At 56.4% G+C, this 18,674-nt stretch overlaps 4 protein-coding genes across 4 annotated transcripts; 2 read left to right on the top strand and 2 right to left on the bottom strand.

Moving 5' to 3' along the window:
- Nucleotides 1-167: 167 nt before the first annotated feature.
- J7T55_004193 (c2 calcium lipid-binding domain-containing protein) lies at nucleotides 168-4,438 on the bottom strand (the record flags this gene model as incomplete). Its single annotated transcript, XM_053144880.1, has 3 exons — nucleotides 168-1,094; nucleotides 1,155-1,733; nucleotides 1,796-4,438. The coding sequence occupies 3 exons, from the start codon at nucleotides 4,436-4,438 to the stop codon at nucleotides 168-170; spliced, it is 4,149 nt and encodes a 1,382-aa protein (XP_052992693.1).
- A 3,157-nt stretch (nucleotides 4,439-7,595) lies between these two features.
- Nucleotides 7,596-11,284, top strand: J7T55_004192 (rf gtpase activator; the record flags this gene model as incomplete). Its single annotated transcript, XM_053144878.1, has 6 exons — nucleotides 7,596-7,659; nucleotides 7,740-7,873; nucleotides 7,980-8,351; nucleotides 8,405-8,471; nucleotides 8,525-9,884; nucleotides 9,937-11,284. 6 exons carry the CDS (start codon nucleotides 7,596-7,598, stop codon nucleotides 11,282-11,284), a joined length of 3,345 nt encoding a protein of 1,114 aa, XP_052992692.1.
- Nucleotides 11,285-12,791: 1,507 nt separating this feature from the next.
- Nucleotides 12,792-15,888, bottom strand: J7T55_004191 (camk rad53 protein variant; the record flags this gene model as incomplete). Its single annotated transcript, XM_053144877.1, has 7 exons — nucleotides 12,792-13,285; nucleotides 13,346-13,715; nucleotides 13,766-14,358; nucleotides 14,426-14,987; nucleotides 15,168-15,319; nucleotides 15,461-15,692; nucleotides 15,871-15,888. The coding sequence occupies 7 exons, from the start codon at nucleotides 15,886-15,888 to the stop codon at nucleotides 12,792-12,794; spliced, it is 2,421 nt and encodes an 806-aa protein (XP_052992691.1).
- A 1,173-nt stretch (nucleotides 15,889-17,061) lies between these two features.
- Nucleotides 17,062-18,348, top strand: J7T55_004190 (pci domain-containing protein; the record flags this gene model as incomplete). Its single annotated transcript, XM_053144876.1, has 1 exon — nucleotides 17,062-18,348. The coding sequence occupies one exon, from the start codon at nucleotides 17,062-17,064 to the stop codon at nucleotides 18,346-18,348; it is 1,287 nt and encodes a 428-aa protein (XP_052992690.1).
- Between the last annotated feature and the right edge of the window lie 326 nt (nucleotides 18,349-18,674).

Raw genomic sequence — 18,674 nt, 5'->3', positions numbered from 1 at the left:
CGCCGCGCTTGGTACCCCACCATTCACACCGGGCAGGATGGGAAACAATGAAGAAGCAAAAGATACAAGATCCCCCCCCCCCCCCCCCCCGCCCCCCAACACTTCTCTCACGCCGTCTGCTGCTTCATGTCCTGGGCAGGGGCAGTCGGGCGATTCTCCCGGCCGCCCTAACGCCGAGGGAGGTTGCCGTAAGAGCCCTTTCCAAAATTATTCCCATACGCCCCTGAATTGAACCCCTGGGTGATGCTCTGCCGCACAATCGCTGCCGCCGCCTGGCTCGCCGCCATCCTCTCCTTCTGCCGGTGCCTCTCTCGGAGGTAACCTGCCGCCTCGGGCCGCATCCGTAGAATCCGGAGGATCATATCGTCCGAAGGGTCTGCTTGCGCCTCTTTTCGCTTCTCCTCCTTGGCACGCTTCATCGTGCCCAGGTTGCGGCTCATCATGATGGACTTGCCCCGGCGGATTGTGCCCATGCTGCCAAAGGCCCCCGCACCCGAGTTGAAAGTCGGCCCAAAGGTCGCTGGCGCAGACTGCCGGCTGGCCTGTTGCACTTGCTGCTGTGCCCGCTGTTGAGTGGCCGCCACCATGCGCTCCGACGTTCGAATGAGCGTTTCTGTCGGGTCAAAGTACCAGAAGTTGAGCGAGGCCAGTTCGTGCCACTTAGGCGACTTGAGCACCTCTGCCGGAACTCCCAGTACTTCGCCGTCCTCGTCCTTGGCGTTGAAGAATTCAAACAGCATGTCAAGCCACTTGTACACCACGTCGAGCTCGACCTGTGTGAGCGGCTTCTGTGTCGATGGCTTGTCTGACAGCGGTGGCACCAGCAGGCCTTCTATTGCCATGAGGACCTCCTTCCACAAACGGGTCATGACGGCCATCATTGTTGCTTCGGTAAGTGTCTGCTTCATGATGGCAAAGTTCTCGTCGAAGTAGTTGAAGAGCGCCTGGAGCGCGTTCTCGATATCGGCCTGTGTAACCGGCGGAGCAGCGGTCTTCCTAGTCTTCCACATGTTTCCGATCGATGCAGCAATGCCACGGCTGAGCAGGGACTTCAGGGCTTCGTGAGAAAGCGACGCGTTGATGACAGTTGTCAGCTGTGATGGTGTCAGTTGCAACTCCTACACAGCAAGAAGACCGACCGTTGTCAAACCTACCTTGTCTGTGATCTTGCGCACCATGTCTCGCTCTGTCCTCTTCAAGTGTCTGAAGGCCTTGCCGAAGTGGAACTGGATGTCATCTTTCTCACCCTCCATGCTGACTCTGATCAAGAGCCTGCCCTGTGTGTCGAGATCCAGCCAGAACTCACGCGGGAGGTAGTCGCTGAAGTGGACAGGGTCGAGCTTCAGTGAGGTCCTGCCAACAAAGTCATGGTCTCCGAAAGTATCGTAGTCCCACAGTGTCGCGATCACGTTCACTGGCCCGGTGACAGTAACATCCACCGACTCATCCCAGCGCGGGTTCAGCGTTCTGGAAACGACGCGAGTCTTGGCCAGCCGCTTCTGGTACTCATCGACCAAGACCACATACGGGTCACTATACCCATTTGGGTCGCACGCCTTGATGTCTTCTGCCTCGACAACCTTGATCGTAAAAACATACTTGTCCGGCTTGCGATACTGCTTCGGGCCTTCTTTGGACCTAAGCACATCGGCACATCCCTCCACATTCATCGCCTTTTCTAGCTTATCCAACGACTGCATCGCATACTCGATGTTGTTCAATTTTACAAAGGACTGAGCCGCGACGTGTTAGTCAATTTTCAAAAGGTGTGCCGGACACGCGGTCAGATGCTTACCTCCGGATAGAATTGGAACGGCTCTATGCCGTCCTTGGTGGCCCAGGCGTCCTTCGCCATCTGCATGAACCTCTCCTGCGTTGTCCTCTGAGCTGCGGCCAGCTCCTGAGCCGTCTGGCGGTCCATCTCCTTTGCGAACTTGCCCTCCACAATCTCGCAGTATCGGCCGATCCCCGCTGCAAACGCCTTGGCCAAGGCCGTCATGAACTTGGAGTGGTGAACGTCGTCATCCCATTCGAGCTGGAAGATCTGGTCGACGGTTTGGTTGAACAGCTGGAATATGTCAATGATAGACACGCTGTGGCGCTCCGCGTCCGTCGGGATGTTGCCCGGATGATTCGTCCTGACTTGGAACTGGTCCTGTTTGATGGCTTCCTCCACAAACTGTGTCATCCTCGCCTCCGCCTCCCCGATCCAGCGCCAGACAAACTCCTCCAGCACACTCTCAATGTGGAAGGCGAACGGGAGCCCTGGGAGGAACTCGACGTGGATCTTGCGGAGCTCGACCAGCTCCTTGTACAGGTCAAAACCGTCCTGCACGTTCACCTCCTCCCCTCTTTCCTTGGCCGCTATGACGATTGTCTCGATCAAGGCCTTGGCGTCTTCCTCGAAGCTGGGAAATACCGTCTGGACCAGGACCGCGAAGGGCGAGACCCCCATGACCTTAGGGTTCTTGGCATACTTCTTCTTGATCCTCGTGCACAACTTTGTCACTGCTCGACCAAGATTTACGACATGAGAAAAGTCCCAATCTTCTTTGGCTTGGGGAACCTCCTTTTCAAGAAATCCGTGGTACACTTGTTCAGCCTGCTGCTTGAGGCCCTCGGTGAGCGTCTTGGCAAACTCCTCCAGCTCTTCTTCCCGTTCGGAAAACACCGGATCTGGGTACACGTGGTTCATGAGAAGGGCCATTGTCACACCTACGGAAGGTGCCTTGGGTTCATAGCAGTGCATCAGCACGTCATAGACATCTCGGAGGAGGGCATCGTGAAGAGCGTTGAGTATTTGCTGGTACACGGTGAAGTCCACCAACGTCCACCGGCTTGGATCGATCTCTGGCAGGGGAGAGGTGAACAGTTGGATATACGGTAGCTTCTTGGGCTCCGGGGGTGGGTCCTTGACAAAGTCAAAGCAGACATCGAGCTCGTCACCTCGGAGTTCTTGGTCCAGAAATTTGCGCACAGAGACCTCGAGAAAGGTGATGTGCCTGGTGAACTGTGGAATACGCCAGTATGTGGACAGCTCGTACAGCAGCTCCAGGGATTGATGTGAAAGCGGAACAAAGTCCTCAGACTCGGCGTGCAACTGATCAAACGTCATTGCGTTCTGGAGGATCATCTTATAGAACGCCCTCGGGTCAGGAGGAATGAAGGTGTAGCTGGGCTCATCCACGCTGCGTATACTGGAATTGTCATCAAATGAGAGGGAGCTCAGGCTGAAGGACGGGTCGCCCCCAGGGCCGGCTGAATCTGGGTTATTGATCATCTTTGCCAGGTCTGCGAATGCCTGGTCGTCCGAGAAGATTGACGTGGGGCGGACGGGCAAAGGTTTCTCGAAGCTCGTGACAGTCTTGCTGAGATCGGGGCGAACCTTTAATATGTCCAGCATCAGCGACGTCAGGTGCTGACGCTCGCCTCCTTTCCATTCCTCAAAGGACTCGTTGACATCGAAGTCCTGCCGCCTCAGGGCGCCCTCCATATTCGAGTCCAGGCGGTGCTGGTAGGCCTTCAGATCCTTGAGGGCAGACTCCTCGGTCCATATGTTTCGGTTTACATCGACATCGGACTGCAGTTGGGAATTGGTGCGGCCAAAGATCTTGCCCACGATTTGCACCATGTGCATGTCCTTGACCTGGTAACTATGTGGTATGTCGACCTCGATGGTCTTGTGCTCGCCACCGCCCTGGCTGCTGTCAATCGACAGGTTCTCGTCGTTGCGTAGCAGCTTCTGCTCCAGCGTCTGGAGCTTGCTCATGAGCTCAGGCTTGTCCTTGTCGGTGCCGTGCTCCCTGAATATGCTCAGGATGAGCCTCACGAACAGGGCGAGGTGCCTATCCACCAGGATCTTCCAGGTGTGGTCATCGGGGGCTTTCCCTCGGCCCTGGGCTCTAGACGCAGACGAGTAGAAGATGAGAATCAGGGGCTCGAGCTTTCGGTCCTTGTCAAGACTCTTGCGGAAGCTCGACTCCGTGAAAGAGGTGTAGGCCTCGGCGAAGCTCCTCTTCAGGTTCGGGTCGCTGAAGCCCTGCAATTTCTCGGTCCCCCTAACCACATGCCCCATGCGCTTCTCCAGCCAGCCAGGGAAGCTGTGAGGGAGCTTGACCTCCTTGCCCGAGGTTGAGCCCGTGGGGATGAACTCCTTCACCAGCTCGCCGATGTTCTGCGTGTACGTGTGCACCCTGGTGGGCGCCTTGGGTACCGTGACATACTCCTTCCTCTTCTTCTTGGGCTGCAGCAGGTAGTGCAGGAAAGCGACGCTCAGGGCGTAGTTGTACGCATCCTCGTAGCTGACCTGGGACTGGAAGGCCCGCGAGCCGGCCCTTGACCTCCGAGGCGAGCCACCATCCTCGCGCTGCAGGCGATTTATGCTCTTGTTCAGACTCCTGCTGTTGTGCTTGTACTGGCGGTCCGAAGATGTCGACATCTTGAGAGTTGCAGTCTAGGACGGAGTAGCGCAGGGCGAGGCAGGGCGGGGTGTTGCCGTGGCGTGGGTGGAAGTGACGTCCGCGCCCCTTATCTTGACGACAACATCACTCGAGGGGGCGGGTTGCAACAGGACGCACCAGGCAGTTGGATCGTTGGCTCGCGGGTATTGGGGGAGTGGATGCAGCGCAGCTTTTGATGGAGCGGAGGATTGGTTGTAGAACGGGTAGACTAGCTGTCAACAACGGCGCCGTTGGGGTTGCCGGCTACTTTGTATGTTACGTATGCACGTTGGACGTTGTACGTGGTGTGTAGTGTGTATAGTGCCGTATGCACGAACGGTGCGCAGTTGGACTAAGGAGCGTCGGGTCCTGGTCGCGGTGAGAGGGCAGCAAGGGCGGCACTGGCACAACTTTTTGCTTGTTCAGGAGTTTGGTAGATACGGTAGATACAGTAGACCTAGTTGGCTGCAGGGTGTCCAGGCGCAGTGCAGGGACGGGCAGGGCAGGATGGATGTGGAGGATGGAGGGTGGAGGAAGGGTGGACTTGCTCTCTGTTTAGTTCCCACCGATTGCAGCCCAAAGGGACGTCATCAGCCAGCCAGCCAGCCAGTCTGGCCAGTCTCTGCCGGCCATTCTAGCAGCCCAGCGCGCGAGGACGAATGGGAGACAGATGCGCCTGCTCATGGGTTCTCCCTGCCTGTGTCTGTTGTTTGGTGGTTTGACGCCGATGCGGAATCCCCCCCTCCCCTCCCCCACTGGGCCTTTCTAATTCCAGCTTACCCCTTACCGTATCACAGAATTAAACATGCGGACCTGCTAGACTATTATCCAGTGAGACACGCAGATTGTTATGAACGAGCCAGGTTCTCCAACTTTTCTAGTCAGTTGCAGTCGGTCACCTCCCGCGACAGGAGAGAATGCACGGTAGACTATTGCATTATTGTAACCATCCTCCACCGTTCAGACCACTTTGAGCATACTCAAGCCTCGTCAAGTAGCCATCTGCACAACTCTTGGCACTTCGCAGAATTGCCTATGAGCATGCTCCCTGCATGATGCGCAGCAATAACTTTGAACGGCAAGTCAATATCATAAGCTTGACAGCACGGCTTCTCGGCACCGCAACCACGCCGCGCAGTGCTTGATCTCTGCTGGTGATTGCATCTTGGTCCTCTGGTAAACACATCGTCACAGCCATGATGCCTAGGTATCAGTAGCTGCGAGATGGCTACGCGCGAGTACCGCACCCGGCGGTGAGTGTCGGCCCGTACAGGCTATTTTGAGATGCCCAGGGTGCCTGAGGCTAGCTCTCTCACGATCTGTCAAGCGGATACAAAGATGGACACAGCTGTGTCCAGAACCGACGCTGTGGGGCAGTCCTATACGAGTGACAGTTCAAGCTGCAGGAAGACGACAACACGCTCAGAATGCGTGCGATGACGAGTAAAGCGAGCCTCGTGGACGTTGCCGCAGTCCCAGGGTGATAGGTCAGCTCTCTGACCTCGCTCTCGGATTGGCCATTAGCGTGTGCTTGAAATCTGATTGACAAGGAGGATCAGAAGCAAACTGAGCAAACAGGCAGGTGTTTTGCCGTCCCGGCCGAAGAAGTCGTCACCGTCACCGCCTCACGAAGGCTTAGATCTCGTGTTGGAAGAGTCAACGGCGAAGTTCTGTTTCTCCCTGTGGCAGCTGCTGCCAGATATGTATGCATGGTCAGGACGGTTCATATGCGTGAGAAAGTCTGGGCGGGTGGACGTTGCTTGTGGCCGTTGCTTGTGACCGAGACTGACGGGCCCGAGGCCTTAGTCTTTTTGTGAGTGATGCAATAACTGGGGCAGGGGGGCAATCTAACGGAGGCGTTTCGAAGAGCTGGCCCAAGGTTTCCCCCCCTGAAGGGGTCTCACCTGCATGGGGGCAACTGGCCGATCCCCGGGCCTCGATTGAAGATCAGATGGTGTTGCTTAGCTTTGGTGCAGGTCACTAGTAATGTCATTCCAGGGTGCTGGTGCTGGAGTCGTGATCTGGAGAAATGAGCCTTCATGCCCAACCCGAGCTGCCTGTACCTGTTCCAGCTGCTCCCAAGGCGGTCCGTAGTCATGCGGGATGGTGACGCTGGCTCTTATCTCGAGTCAAAGAAACCAGCGCCCACCCGTTCTCGAAAAAACTTAGGCAGGTTGGCTTGGTTACTGGTGATTGAATCCCATGTTGGCCGCGGCCTAGTGTCGAGCGCGAGCGTGACAATCGAAGAAGGACGACAGATATAAATAATCAATAGGACTGGGACTGGACTGGAATGCCACCTCACCTATACACACAGTACGATACCGACAATTGACATTGCAGCTCGCACATCTGCAATCGATGTTGGAGCCAGGAATAGAAACTCAAACCCCAACCTCCAAAACCTACTCGGCCGCCTGGGTACCGAATCTACCTAGGTGCTAGGCTCGATCCTGTATGTACATCATGTAGCCTAGTCACAGTACCTGTGCCTTGTGCCTGTGCCAGTGCCACGGCAAACGCGCGCCGCAGCAGCAGGCAGTCGAGGCTAATAAGATCAGGTCCCAGTAGGTCGGGCACAGGGACGCCTTGCCGTCGAGCCTTGAGCCTTGAGCCAAGCACTTATCTACGTCTTCCTGCAGATTGTCCGTCTATCTATCTGTCTGCCTGCTTACTCCCTCTGTCCATCGTCGTGCGCGCCGTGTCACGCTGGGTTCAACTCATCCTCAATCTGGCTGCTGGTCCCTGAGGATCCACACACATCCTCTGCCGCCTCCTGCAGCACAAGCACGAGCACGAACACAAGCACCATCAGCTCCCTGTACTGTCCCAGCCCAGCCCAGCCTGCCCTGCCCTGCCCTGCCCTGCGCAACCCCGCGACAACTTGAGTGGCCCACATAGCCAGGTGCCCTTGCCATGTTGGACTTCCAACCTCTTTAATAATATCGCAGCAGATCAGATACCAGACCACTCGCCCTCGACAATTAATCCCATCTCCCCATTCGCCTCTTAGCCGCACCTGCACCCATTATACGCGACACAATAGCCTTCCCCTCTACATGACTACGGCCACCGCCCCGTCCCATACGACAGCTCACAACCCCTCGCCCTGCCTCCCGGCTCTGGGAGAGGCCCTCGAGCCCCTGACGCTTCATCATGGGTAACGTCTCGAGCAGGCCCGATGATGGCGCCTCGCTCTATCTCAGGGACCAGAATCGATGTGAGTCCGGCCTCTGCACCTACAGTGCGTCTTGCCTCCAGCCTTGGGCCCTGTGCTGACTCTGCGCCCCTCTCCCCTAGTATCTATCGCATCGCTCGTCATAAGCAATAACCGAAAGCGCACATCTATCATCATCTCTCCCAATGCATTTCCCGCCACAAGAGTATTAGCATCGCGCCCCGCCGGCGACAGCGCCCCAGTTGAGTTTATACAGGTCAGCCCTGTCCCCGCTCCTTTGGTCGCCGTCCCTGTCACGAGGGTCACCAAGAGTTACATCTCATCCTACACCGGAGACTGACTGGCTTGTGTATGATCTGCAGGATCCCGAGTCGGCGACAAACCCCGGCGCGCCTGCCTTCCTGCTGAAGCTCAGCAATGATGACGAGCTCATGTTCACATTTACCTTCAACGTCCGCCAAACACCGATAGCGAGCCCCGACCCGAATGGCAATGCCGTGGACACCCAGATTAATGGCCTCACATATGTCTACGCGCCCACTTCCAAGGAAGTTGAGAACCTCGTCACACGGGAGTTCCACGCCGACCCGAACCTTCACAAGAACTCCAACGTCGAGCTGATTGGCGACTTCACAACTGGTGGCAGCGGCTCTGTCACCTTCGACTGGGCTTGGAAGTGGAAACCCCCCAGAAATGCTGAGGACTCAGGCGGTGGATGGAGGAACTCCTGCAGCGTACGTTCGGACGCCCATGCTGTAATGTTTGCGCCTCTCTGACTCCCTCACAGTTTGTGCAATACGACTCGCGCGCGCATGAGCTGCAGACCCTTGCCAGCTTCTCATTCTGGGTCCAGAGTAGGTCTCACAGACTACTGATCCCCCAGCTACCATATTCTAACTATATACAGACGCTTCGCCCTACCTCAGCCAGCCCAGCTCCCCACCACCCTTTCTCCTGACCGTGCCACCAAGAAGCCGCGGTGCTTCGTCCCAGTCCGTCGATTCGAGAATAAGCACTCTCGAGATTGACGAACCTGCTTCTCCGACTGTCACGGCGCACGACACTAACAATGGGGTATCTCCCTCGGTCACTACCGTAGCCGTCCCAGCCATCCCGGCCATCCCTATTCCAGAGCCAGTAAAGGTCGATGTTTCTTGTCCGAAGCCAAACGAAGATGTGTCCGCATCGGACGATGGGCCTGTGTTCCGCGCGACAATGAAGGCGTTGGAGCAAAAGACAGGGAACATGCGAACACAGATGAAGCGCATGATCAAGAAGGCTGAGGCCGCCCACGCAGCACAGATCGAGGCAAATGACGCCCAAGTGGCTTTCGTCGACTCTCTCAGAGGCGCATCTTCTACAAACGCAAACGCGGTCCAGCCGGCCATCGAACATTACTTTGACAAGATTGCGCGGGAGATACTGAGCTACGAGAGGCAAAACACACTCAACCTGCAGAAGATAGTGATCGAGCCACTGAGCAAGCTGTACCAGATCGACATCAAGCAGGCCGAGGCCAAAAAGCGGGATTTCGAGGAAGAAAGCAAGGACTTTTATGCGTACGTTGGTCGATATCTCGGTCAGCGACATGATTCCGTCAAGGCCAAGCACAGCGATACCAAGTACCAGACGAAGCGGCGCAATTTCGAACTCAAGCGCTTCGACTACTCATCGTTCATGCAGGACCTATCAGGAGGCCGCAAGGAACAAGAAGTGCTGTCACATCTCACTAGATATGCGGATGCCCAGGCTCGAGCTTACCTGCAGGCTTCCAAAAAGGTCGAAAGGCTCCTCCCGCAGCTCGAGGCTCTGTCGAGCGAGGTCCAGGTGGCGGACAAGGAGTACCAGTACCAACGACGAGAGCGCGAGGAGAAACGAAGGCTTCTTGAGAAGAGCAACCTCAACTATGTAGAGCCAGAGTCCATCCCCTCTTCCATCTCAGGCAACAACGCGAACGGGAACACATCCGACACGGAGATGAGCAGGGCAGACAGCACGGGCTCACAGCTCAAGTCGATTGCGATCAGCAGCTCAAACACGCCAGCCCCAAGTGCTAGTGACCTCTCCAGGTCTCCAGGCAGCCTGAGCCACGCCATGCTGGCCAGCCCGTCCCAGGGCTCAAAATTCAAGGGAATCCGGGACTTGGAAGAGCGCGACACGACTCAGACCGAGACGGAATCGCAGAGGAAGGAAGGGCTCCTGTGGGCTCTGAACCGCCCTGGTGGCCACGTCGACCCTCGAAACTTGAATAAGCAGGGCTGGCACAAGTATGTTACTATCGTCCCCAATCCACTTCTTGGCTAACCCCCCTCCCCTCAGGTTCTGGATTGTGCTAGATGGTGGCAAGCTCTCAGAGTACAGTAATTGGAAACAAAGGCTCGATTTGCACATGGACCCCATCGATTTGCGAATGGCATCCGTGAGAGAGGCAAGAAATGCAGAGCGACGCTTCTGTTTCGAAGTCATCACCCCGCATTTCAAGCGTGTATACCAGGCGACGTCCGAGGAGGACATGAACAGCTGGATCACAGCGATCAACAACGCGCTACAGAGCGCAGTCGAGCGGGGGTTGAAGGACCAGCCGGCACATTCCAGCACACCGTCAAACGAATCCGGGTCCTTTAGGAGAGACATCGGGTCCATCTTGACAGGCAAGAGTCCTTCACTTGGTCATGCGCAGGCACACCCGCCATCAGCGGCAGGTATGCCAGGTCGTCGGACGACCGTGGGTGCTCGACCGCAGACCCGGGGAGGCGCCCCGACCGGCGGCACCTTTGACGAGAATCCTGACAAGCTGCTCCAACTGCTTCGCGACAATGACCAAGGGAATTGCTGGTGCGCTGATTGTGGTTCGGGGGCCAAGGTCGAATGGGTATCCATCAACCTCGCCATTATCCTGTGTATCGAATGTAGCGGCATCCACAGGTCACTAGGGACACACATCAGCAAGGTCCGGTCGCTCACCCTGGACATTACGTCTTTCACACCCGATATCGTTGAGCTACTCCTGCTCGTGGGCAACCGGGTCTCCAACATGATCTGGGAGTCGAGGCTGGAACCCGGCGTGAAGCCGTCGCCTCAGGCAACCCGCGAGCAGAGGCTCCGCTACATTACCGCCAAGTACGTGGACAGGGCTTTCGTCGAGCCGATCTCGTCAACACTGTCCAGGTACCCCTCTCCCGATGACACGCTCCTCGCGGCCATCAAGAAGAACGAGATTCAGCAAGTCATCTACGCCCTCGCCCTCCGCGCCAACCCCAACGTCGCCGACAAATCCCGCGGCACTCATCCCGTATTCCTCGCCCTCGCCGCTGCCGACCCCGCCTCCCCAAGCCCAGCAGTTTCACCACAACCACCACCGACCGCTGACGCGAAGACTGTCCCGTTCCCCATCGCCGAAATGCTCCTGCAGAACGGTGCTGAAGTACCCGCTGGGCTGCCCGCATTCCCGCTCAGCCGCAGCGCCCAGCTGTACCTCGAAAACAAGCGAGGAAAGTCAACGCACGGGTCATTCCTGACAGGCAACCTCGGCGTTGACGGTGTGGGGAGCCTGCCCATGACCGGCGGCGGAGCGAGCCCGCTGGCGTCCAAGGACAAGGAGGGCCGGATCGCGAAGCGGGCCAGCGCGGGAGGCAGGCTGGCCAAGTCACCCATTCCTGAGAGATAGGGCTGCTCCGTACCGTTGACGTTCTGGCCAATCCACTTCCGCAGCAGCCACAAGGAGGGTGACCACGCAAGGAGGCTGCTGCAGATGTCATCTTCGTCGTGAACACCCTTAGTTGTTCTTCTTTCCTCCTCCTGTTGTTTTTGTTTCACCGGCGGCAGCATTGGAAGCAGTGTCTGCCCCCTGTCTTTATTGAATGTTTTCGCTCCCAAGGGTGGTCCAGTCGTTGCACGTCACCTATTTCCCATCTGACTCTCTAAGCAATTTGGGATTCCGGGTATCTGAGGTTTCACACTTGAGGGCGTCACGGAGCAAAGCCAGCAAAGCATGAGAGCATCGCCTCTCCCACCTTGAAGTCGCGAGAGTGGTCCGTCTGTTTGCTTTTCCTCGTTGGCTGTCGAGTTTCTCATACAATCATCTATCTGTGGGCAGGGGCGAGAGAAGGTCACACACATATATATATACACGCATTACTCACGCAGTCGTATATCGAACATTCGATGCGATACCGCATAGGGAGACGGTTGGGAAGTGGGGTGCCAGGGGTGGATCGCACCCACAGGAAAGCAGGAAATGTCAGAGAGCGCTTTTTGGAAAGTTCTGGATTGATTGATGGATGGAAGGAAGGATGGACGGACGATGGGGATATGATGATTTTCCGACTACGACGATGATGACGGCTACTACACTTTTCATCGGATTGGTTTGGTCGGTCGGTCATGAGGAAATGGCGGGGGAACGGACGGTGTAAGGATAGGTTCTACAGGTCTAATGGTAATATGGAATGAACGATCGAAGAATATCGATGATCGACTGCTACATTTCAAGTAACCGCTTGCGTACGTACTGCACGAGATAAGCAGCACGATGTAGAGACCGTATGTGATGATTTGGAAATGGGAGACGCCCTAGTTCTGGCCAAGATGCCTTGTGCGACTAGATGGCATCTGGTGGCATAGAAAATTGTATGAACAAGTAATGCATTCATCGACAAGATCACAGGCCATTGTTGTTTTGATAATGTCTTTGAGAGGTCCTATGTACTAATAGACATAACGTGAAGTGACCTCCGACCCCATAACGCCATGGCTTTTCCTTAACAAGTACTGATTCGGCAGCTTCCTCCTTTGTTCTGGTCTGTTGTGGCCTGCCTGCTGTCATTCCCGTGGCACATTCGAAACAATTTCAATCCTTCAACCGTTCTGAAATGACATCTCATGGCCGCGAACCTCCTGAATGTCGGCCAGTGAATAGAATGCATCAATCGTCCCCCGTAAAAGCAACAACGAGATGCAGAACCCATCGTCCGTGAGCAAGCGACAAGATACTCGACATACCATAATCAAGGCCACCCTCAGCAAAATTAAAATCAACAAAACCTCGACAATTCAAACTTCGTCCCTCAGAAGTCGAAATCCATCTCAAACGAGTCGCCCATCCAGTCTCGCCGGAATCGTCCCATAAGGTTCGTCAAGGAAGGCTTGGCAGGCGAGGTGGGGATCTCACAATACTATTGTTTGTTTCCCTTGGCCGCCTTTCCCTTGACAGCCTTCGGCTTCACTCCATTGGCGTTCTTGGTTGATGTCGTCGCTGGACCTGGCTCTTCTGGAAGGTCATCCTTGGTGTAGTGGCTGTTCGCATCATGACTGAAAAGGGTTTCATCGCCCTTGCCGCCCATTGCCACGAACTCCTCCGGGTCCCTACCGTCGAAGGGTCTGGGCTCCGCAACCACCGGCCGAGTATTCTTCTTGTACACAGTGACAGGATCCTTGCCGTTGACACCAGGGACTTCTTTGACTCGGACCGAGTTGATGCTGCTGAGTAGAGTGCGCTCGCGGACGACACCGCGGCGCTGGAGATCAAGCCCGTTAACGCCGCCAACCAAGCCGTCGGTGCTGTCATTTACTGCGGGACCCTTGGCAGTCATCCACGGGTGGTCCAGGCATTGGTCGACAGTGAACCGCTTCTCCGGGTCGACAACAAGCATAGAATCGATCAAGTCAACTGTGAATACCGGTCAATCGGGGATACGATCCAAAGAGAAAGTGTGCTATGTTGACTTACGAGCAGGGTCGCCGACGGAGTCCCAGTACGGCGAAGGATAGTCGAATCTGCCGCTCTTGATCTGCTGTGACAGTGTGTATGGAAAGTCCTGCGAGTACAGCTCATCTGAGAATGGCGGGAACCCGCAGAGGCAGATGTACATGACGACTCCGAGTGACCAGATATCGACGGCCTTCGTGTACTTTCTATGCCTGGTATCGGCAAGGATTTCTGGTGCCACGTAGCTTGGCGTGCCGCAGAGCGTGGTGGTGAATGACTCCTCGCCGATGATCTTCGCGAGGCCAAAGTCTGCAAGTTTGACGTGAAGGTCGCGATCCACCATCAGGATGTTCTCGGGCTTGATGTCACGATGAACAATGTTTCGGTCATGCTGTTGCTTGAGTTAGCAGATGCGACATGGGTGAGGTCGAACTGTCTCACCAGATACTTGATTCCCTGGAACAGCTGGATGAACAGCTTCCGCGTCTCATTCTCGCTCAGCTTCTGCTTCATTACGATGAAGTTGAAAAGCTCTCCCTCTGCCGCGAGCTCGAGCACGAGGAAGACAGCGTGCTTCTCGTTGAAGGTGTCTTTCAAGCACAGCACATTGGGATGGCTGACACCCATAAGAACAGCAATCTCCTGCTGCAGACCGTCCGTCTTTGATCGATCCTCTACGCCCGGAGTCTTTGTGAAGATCTTGACAGCATATCTCGTTCCGGTCGCTTTCTCAACGCACAGGAAGACTTCAGCAAAATGGCCCTTGCCCAGCTGCTCGAGTAAGGTGTACTGCTGGAGGAATGCGTTGCTCTGCCGGGCCTTGGGATACTTGAAGATGAAACGCGCCTTGTCCAGCACTGCTATCTCGTCACCCTCCTTCAGCTCTCGCCGTTGGTTCCGACCAATGATCGCTTCGTTGACAAAGGTGCCGTTGCTCGACAGATCCTCCACTATTGCAACAGTGTCATGGGTCTTGTGCTCTGTGAATAGCAAGCAATGGCGATTTGAGACGCTAGGATCATCCACGACAATATCTACCACAGGTTAGCATCGTTTCTCAAAGAGACGGCTGGCGCCCGCTGGAGCCCGCTGGAAACGTACCACACTCCGGATGGCGGCCTATTAAGTAACCACCAGAGGGAGCATCGCTGAGCTTGGTGTGCTCGAAGCTCTCCTCCTGCTCCTTGGGCGACTTCTTGGCTCCTTTCTTCTTCTGTCCGCCATCGCTCAGCGCATCTGACCTCGGACACGCAGCTCTCTTCCTCATCACCAGGCACTTGCCACCATATTTCGTGTTCAGAGGGAATAGATATCCCCAGACTCCTTCCTTGACCTCATCCTTGACTTCTTTCGAGTATGGCTCGTTCGGGTCTATGACCTGCTGAGAGAAGGCCTGGGTGTCCTGAGGTGGCGACGAGAAGCCTTGAACTTGGGAATAGGTCTCCTGGCTCTTGGTGAGGACCTGGCTGGGGCGGCCCTCGGGCGGGGTGGCGGTACCCTCCTTGAAGCGCGAGCTGCTGTCCTCGGGGGAGATGTGTGTTACGGGTGAGGGCAGCTGCTGCTTGGTGTTGACGGGTGTCTTGACCGAGTGCTGTTGCGACGACAGGCGCTCGGATCGGCGAACTTTCTTGGACGAGTCAGGTTCGTGCTCTGCGGGCGAACCCTGGCAAGGAAGCGTGCGAGTTAGTAATACTGTTAAGCAGCGCGGTAAAGATGATCAAATTTTGTGAAGCGACGCCAAGCAAGGCAACTCTCAAGAACGCGATGCGCGTATGGTCTCTCGGTGGAAGGCAAGCGGATGATGGGTGGGCGTGTAAGCCAGAAGTGGGACTCGGGGACCTACGGCAGCGCGCTTCAATTGGCTCTGCTCGGCACGGGGAGCCATTTTCTTGTAGGTACGCAGGCAATGGGAGCTGCGAACGGGGTGGAGGAGCCAGGTAGGAGCAGGCGAGATGTTGCAATTCACGGTGAGCGGCGAGGATCGTGAGGTTCTGCCTGGAGGGCGGAGGGTTGGTAGTCACAAGTGGGCAAGGTGGGCACGGTGGGCAGGGTAGGCGAGGTGGATAGATAGATGGATGATGTCTGCGTCTACCAGGAAGAGCCGCGAATGCGATTACTGTACAAAAAGGCACCTACCCTGGGGGATTTTTAGTCCTAGTGTGCCAATGTCGCCGCCTGGACGTTCTTTTCCTACGACAAAACCCCTGCAAGTGCAAAGCGCGGGCGCGGGCGCAGGTGCAGGTGCAGGGCCAGAGGCAGGTGCAGGAGGTGCAGGTGCGCGGTCGTCCCAGTCCCAGTCCCCAGGCCCAGGCAGATCAGGTCCAGGTTCCGGGTCCTGGTCCTGGTCCAGGGGTGGCCCGAGGGTCAACTGGTGTGTGTTGAGCCTCCGGTTTCTCAGCTGACTGACATCATTCAGTCTGCATCAAAGGAGGTGGGCAGGCCTGGCAGGTAGACTGGTAGACTAGGAGACTAGATAGGGAGTCTCGGGAGGAAACTGGATTGGGAGCGCATTGCCTGCTTGTAAGTCGAATCATCGAGTGGCTCACCAGTCCCTCCTGAAACATATTGTGACTCGATGCCGAGCTCGGGCGGGCACGCGTGCTTGTCCGCCTATTGTCTCTGCCATCCAGCCTGCTCTGCTCCTTTTCGGTGTGAAGTTGCTCAGCCCTGTTTGGAACCAAGGACTTGTTGTTTCTAATGGCATCAAGGAAGTAGATTATGTATGGAGTTACTGGTATAGTATGCAGAAGGCAATCTCTAACTCATCCCAGACTGATAAGGTTGGCCCAAGTATCGATCGGATGACTCTTCTTGCCCCCCCGGCTCCTTGAGCCAACCGTGAATACGAGAGTGGTGCGCGTACCCCTGTATCACTCACCGTGACGTTGGTTTTCTGTCCAGAAATTGAACGACATGGCCGTCAAGGCCGATAACCATAGAATCAATCAAAGCAAAGTCATGCAATATTGAATATTTTATGGCAACCTTGGAAAACTGCAGCACGGAATGATGACCCCGGCACAACCTTGGAAGCTTGGAGATTTTCTCAGATCCCACTTGACCCTAGGGCAAGCTCGACCGCGAGCGAGGCGTGTGTGATCTATTGGAAACTCAGCAGCATGTTCCTGTCACATGGTCTGCCTGGCCCTGGTGAAGAGAAATGGAAGACATATGCACAGACGGATGGTTGTCTTAGCAGTACGGTCTGCTGGTCGGATGGGTCAGAATCCCGGCCAGGTACTTCGTGACTGACGAAGTGGGCAGCTGAACTTTGGGAAGCAAGCACGCAGTGGTGCGCCACAGAGCACGTCTGCCCCTCACCTGCCCGCGCCTGGCCGCCTCCCCATCCTGCCAGCCTGCCCGTCCAGCCGTTCACGTAGCTCCTGGCCTGAGCTCCTGACCCCTGCCTAGCGCGCTTTTCAAGCCACATGCCACAAAACACTCTCACTGAATTTTCTGGCAAAGTGCGGCGTTGCTTGCCCAAAAAAACGGGGACTCTGCTTGAGCTTGAGCCTGATTGCAAGCGAGCGCCAGTGGGGTCTGTGAATCTGAGGGTGAAAGAAATCTCTCCTTCTGCAACAACCAGCGCCCAAGACGTCTCCGGGTCGACATCCCGCCTCTCTGCCCACTCTCGCTCCCTCTCCTACACTCACTGTCCTCCCGAGTCCCGAGGCCAGGCGCATACTTCCCCGGAGAAGGATTAAAAAAAGAGTCACCCGCAAAAAAAGACACCCAATATGGCGCCCCGTGGCCTGGTCTTCGTCGATGGGAGCAGCAGCGATGTCCTGCAGGAAGTCGCCGACTACGTCAAGGTCAGCGACGAGGTCCGACCACTGCTCGAGAAGAACCAGACCGAGGATGCCATCACGGCCATCGTCAAGGCCTCCTCTGTCCTGAACTCGGCCCCCGAGAAGGAGTTTGGCCCCGCCTACAACCTGCTCATCTACGCCGTCATCAACTACTCGAAAGAACCGAAGAAGCACCTGCCCCAGATCTGCCAAAACCTCACGAAACCAATCACCTCCTCCCCCATAAACGGCCGCGACCTCGCCCTCGGCAGCCTGTCCACCATCTTCAACCTCCTCGCCAAGGACGACCCCATACGGTTCAACGTCCTGTTCCAGATCGTCCGCTTCGTCAAGGCCAACAACCTGTTTGACACCATCAAGCCGGCCCTCAAGAACATCCCCGGCTGGCTCGAGGCCTGGGACACCGATGACGAGGACAAGCAGCGGTTGTACGTCGAAATTGCCGACGCGGCAGAGGCCGCCGACGAGAACAAGATCGCATACGAGTACCTCCTGCAGGCCCTGCAAACGTTCGACGCCGATGACAAGGACGACATCGCCTCCGAGGAGGCGCAGAAGCTCTCCCTGCGCGCCCTCAAGATGGTCCTCGTCATCGACCGGCCGTGGGCCTACGACTTCCAGGGCCTGCGCGTCCTGGCCCCGGTCCAGGCCCTCGCCGACTCCCACCCCGTCTACGCCCAGCTCCTCGACATCTTCGCCGAGCAGGACCTCGAGGACTTTAACGACTTCAACGACGAGCACGAGGGCTTCCTGGAGAAGGAGAAGCTGGACCACAAGACGCTGCAGACCAAGATGCGCCTCCTGACCTTTGCCAGTCTGGCAGCGTCCCAGCAGGAGCGCGAGATCCCCTACGCCGTGATCGCCAAGGGCCTGCAGGTGCCGTCCGAGGAGGTGGAGCACTGGATCATCGACGTCATCCGTTCACAGCTGGTCGAGGGCCGCATGTCGCAGAGGGAAAAGGTGTTCAAGGTGCACAAGACCATCTACCGCGTGTTCGGCGACAAGCAATGGCGGGAGCTGCAGTCGCGCATCGACGTCTGGAAGACGACCCTCAACAACGTCCACGGCGTCCTGAGGGTCCAGCAGCAGGAGGCCGAGAAGCAGAAGGAGAGGCAGCAGCAGGAGCTGGAGAAGAAGCTGGCAGGAGTTGGGTTCAACGACGGCCCCAGCCGCGGAGGGCGCAGGCAGCAGCAACGAACCGATAACGACGACTAGAGACCATGCCAGAACGAAATCATGACGTCCGAATCATGTCCAAGGGTAGCTGAATGAATCCCTAGCGGAAATGCTCCTATCTTCTCAAAGGAGATAATCACCCAGGGAGGGGGCGGACGCGACCCCCTGGGGTTGCCAGGCGTTGGGAGGACAGAGCATAGGTAAAAAATGCTTCGGAATAAAAACTTGCATTTTCGATCCATGTCGTCGTCCCGCTACCAGAGTGTATATATACCGTGACCGTGGTAGCTTTGTTCTATGTTGTATCTTGATAGTCTCTGGACCGTATATCTAATGTCCCGATCCCATCATCAAACGCCTATTCT

The sequence above is a fragment of the Diaporthe amygdali genome (assembly GCF_026229845.1).
Source record: "Diaporthe amygdali strain CAA958 chromosome Unknown NODE_18_length_871485_cov_64_394520, whole genome shotgun sequence".
Classification (NCBI taxonomy): Eukaryota; Fungi; Ascomycota; class Sordariomycetes; order Diaporthales; family Diaporthaceae; genus Diaporthe; species Diaporthe amygdali.
This window is presented reverse-complemented; position numbering and strand designations above follow the sequence as displayed.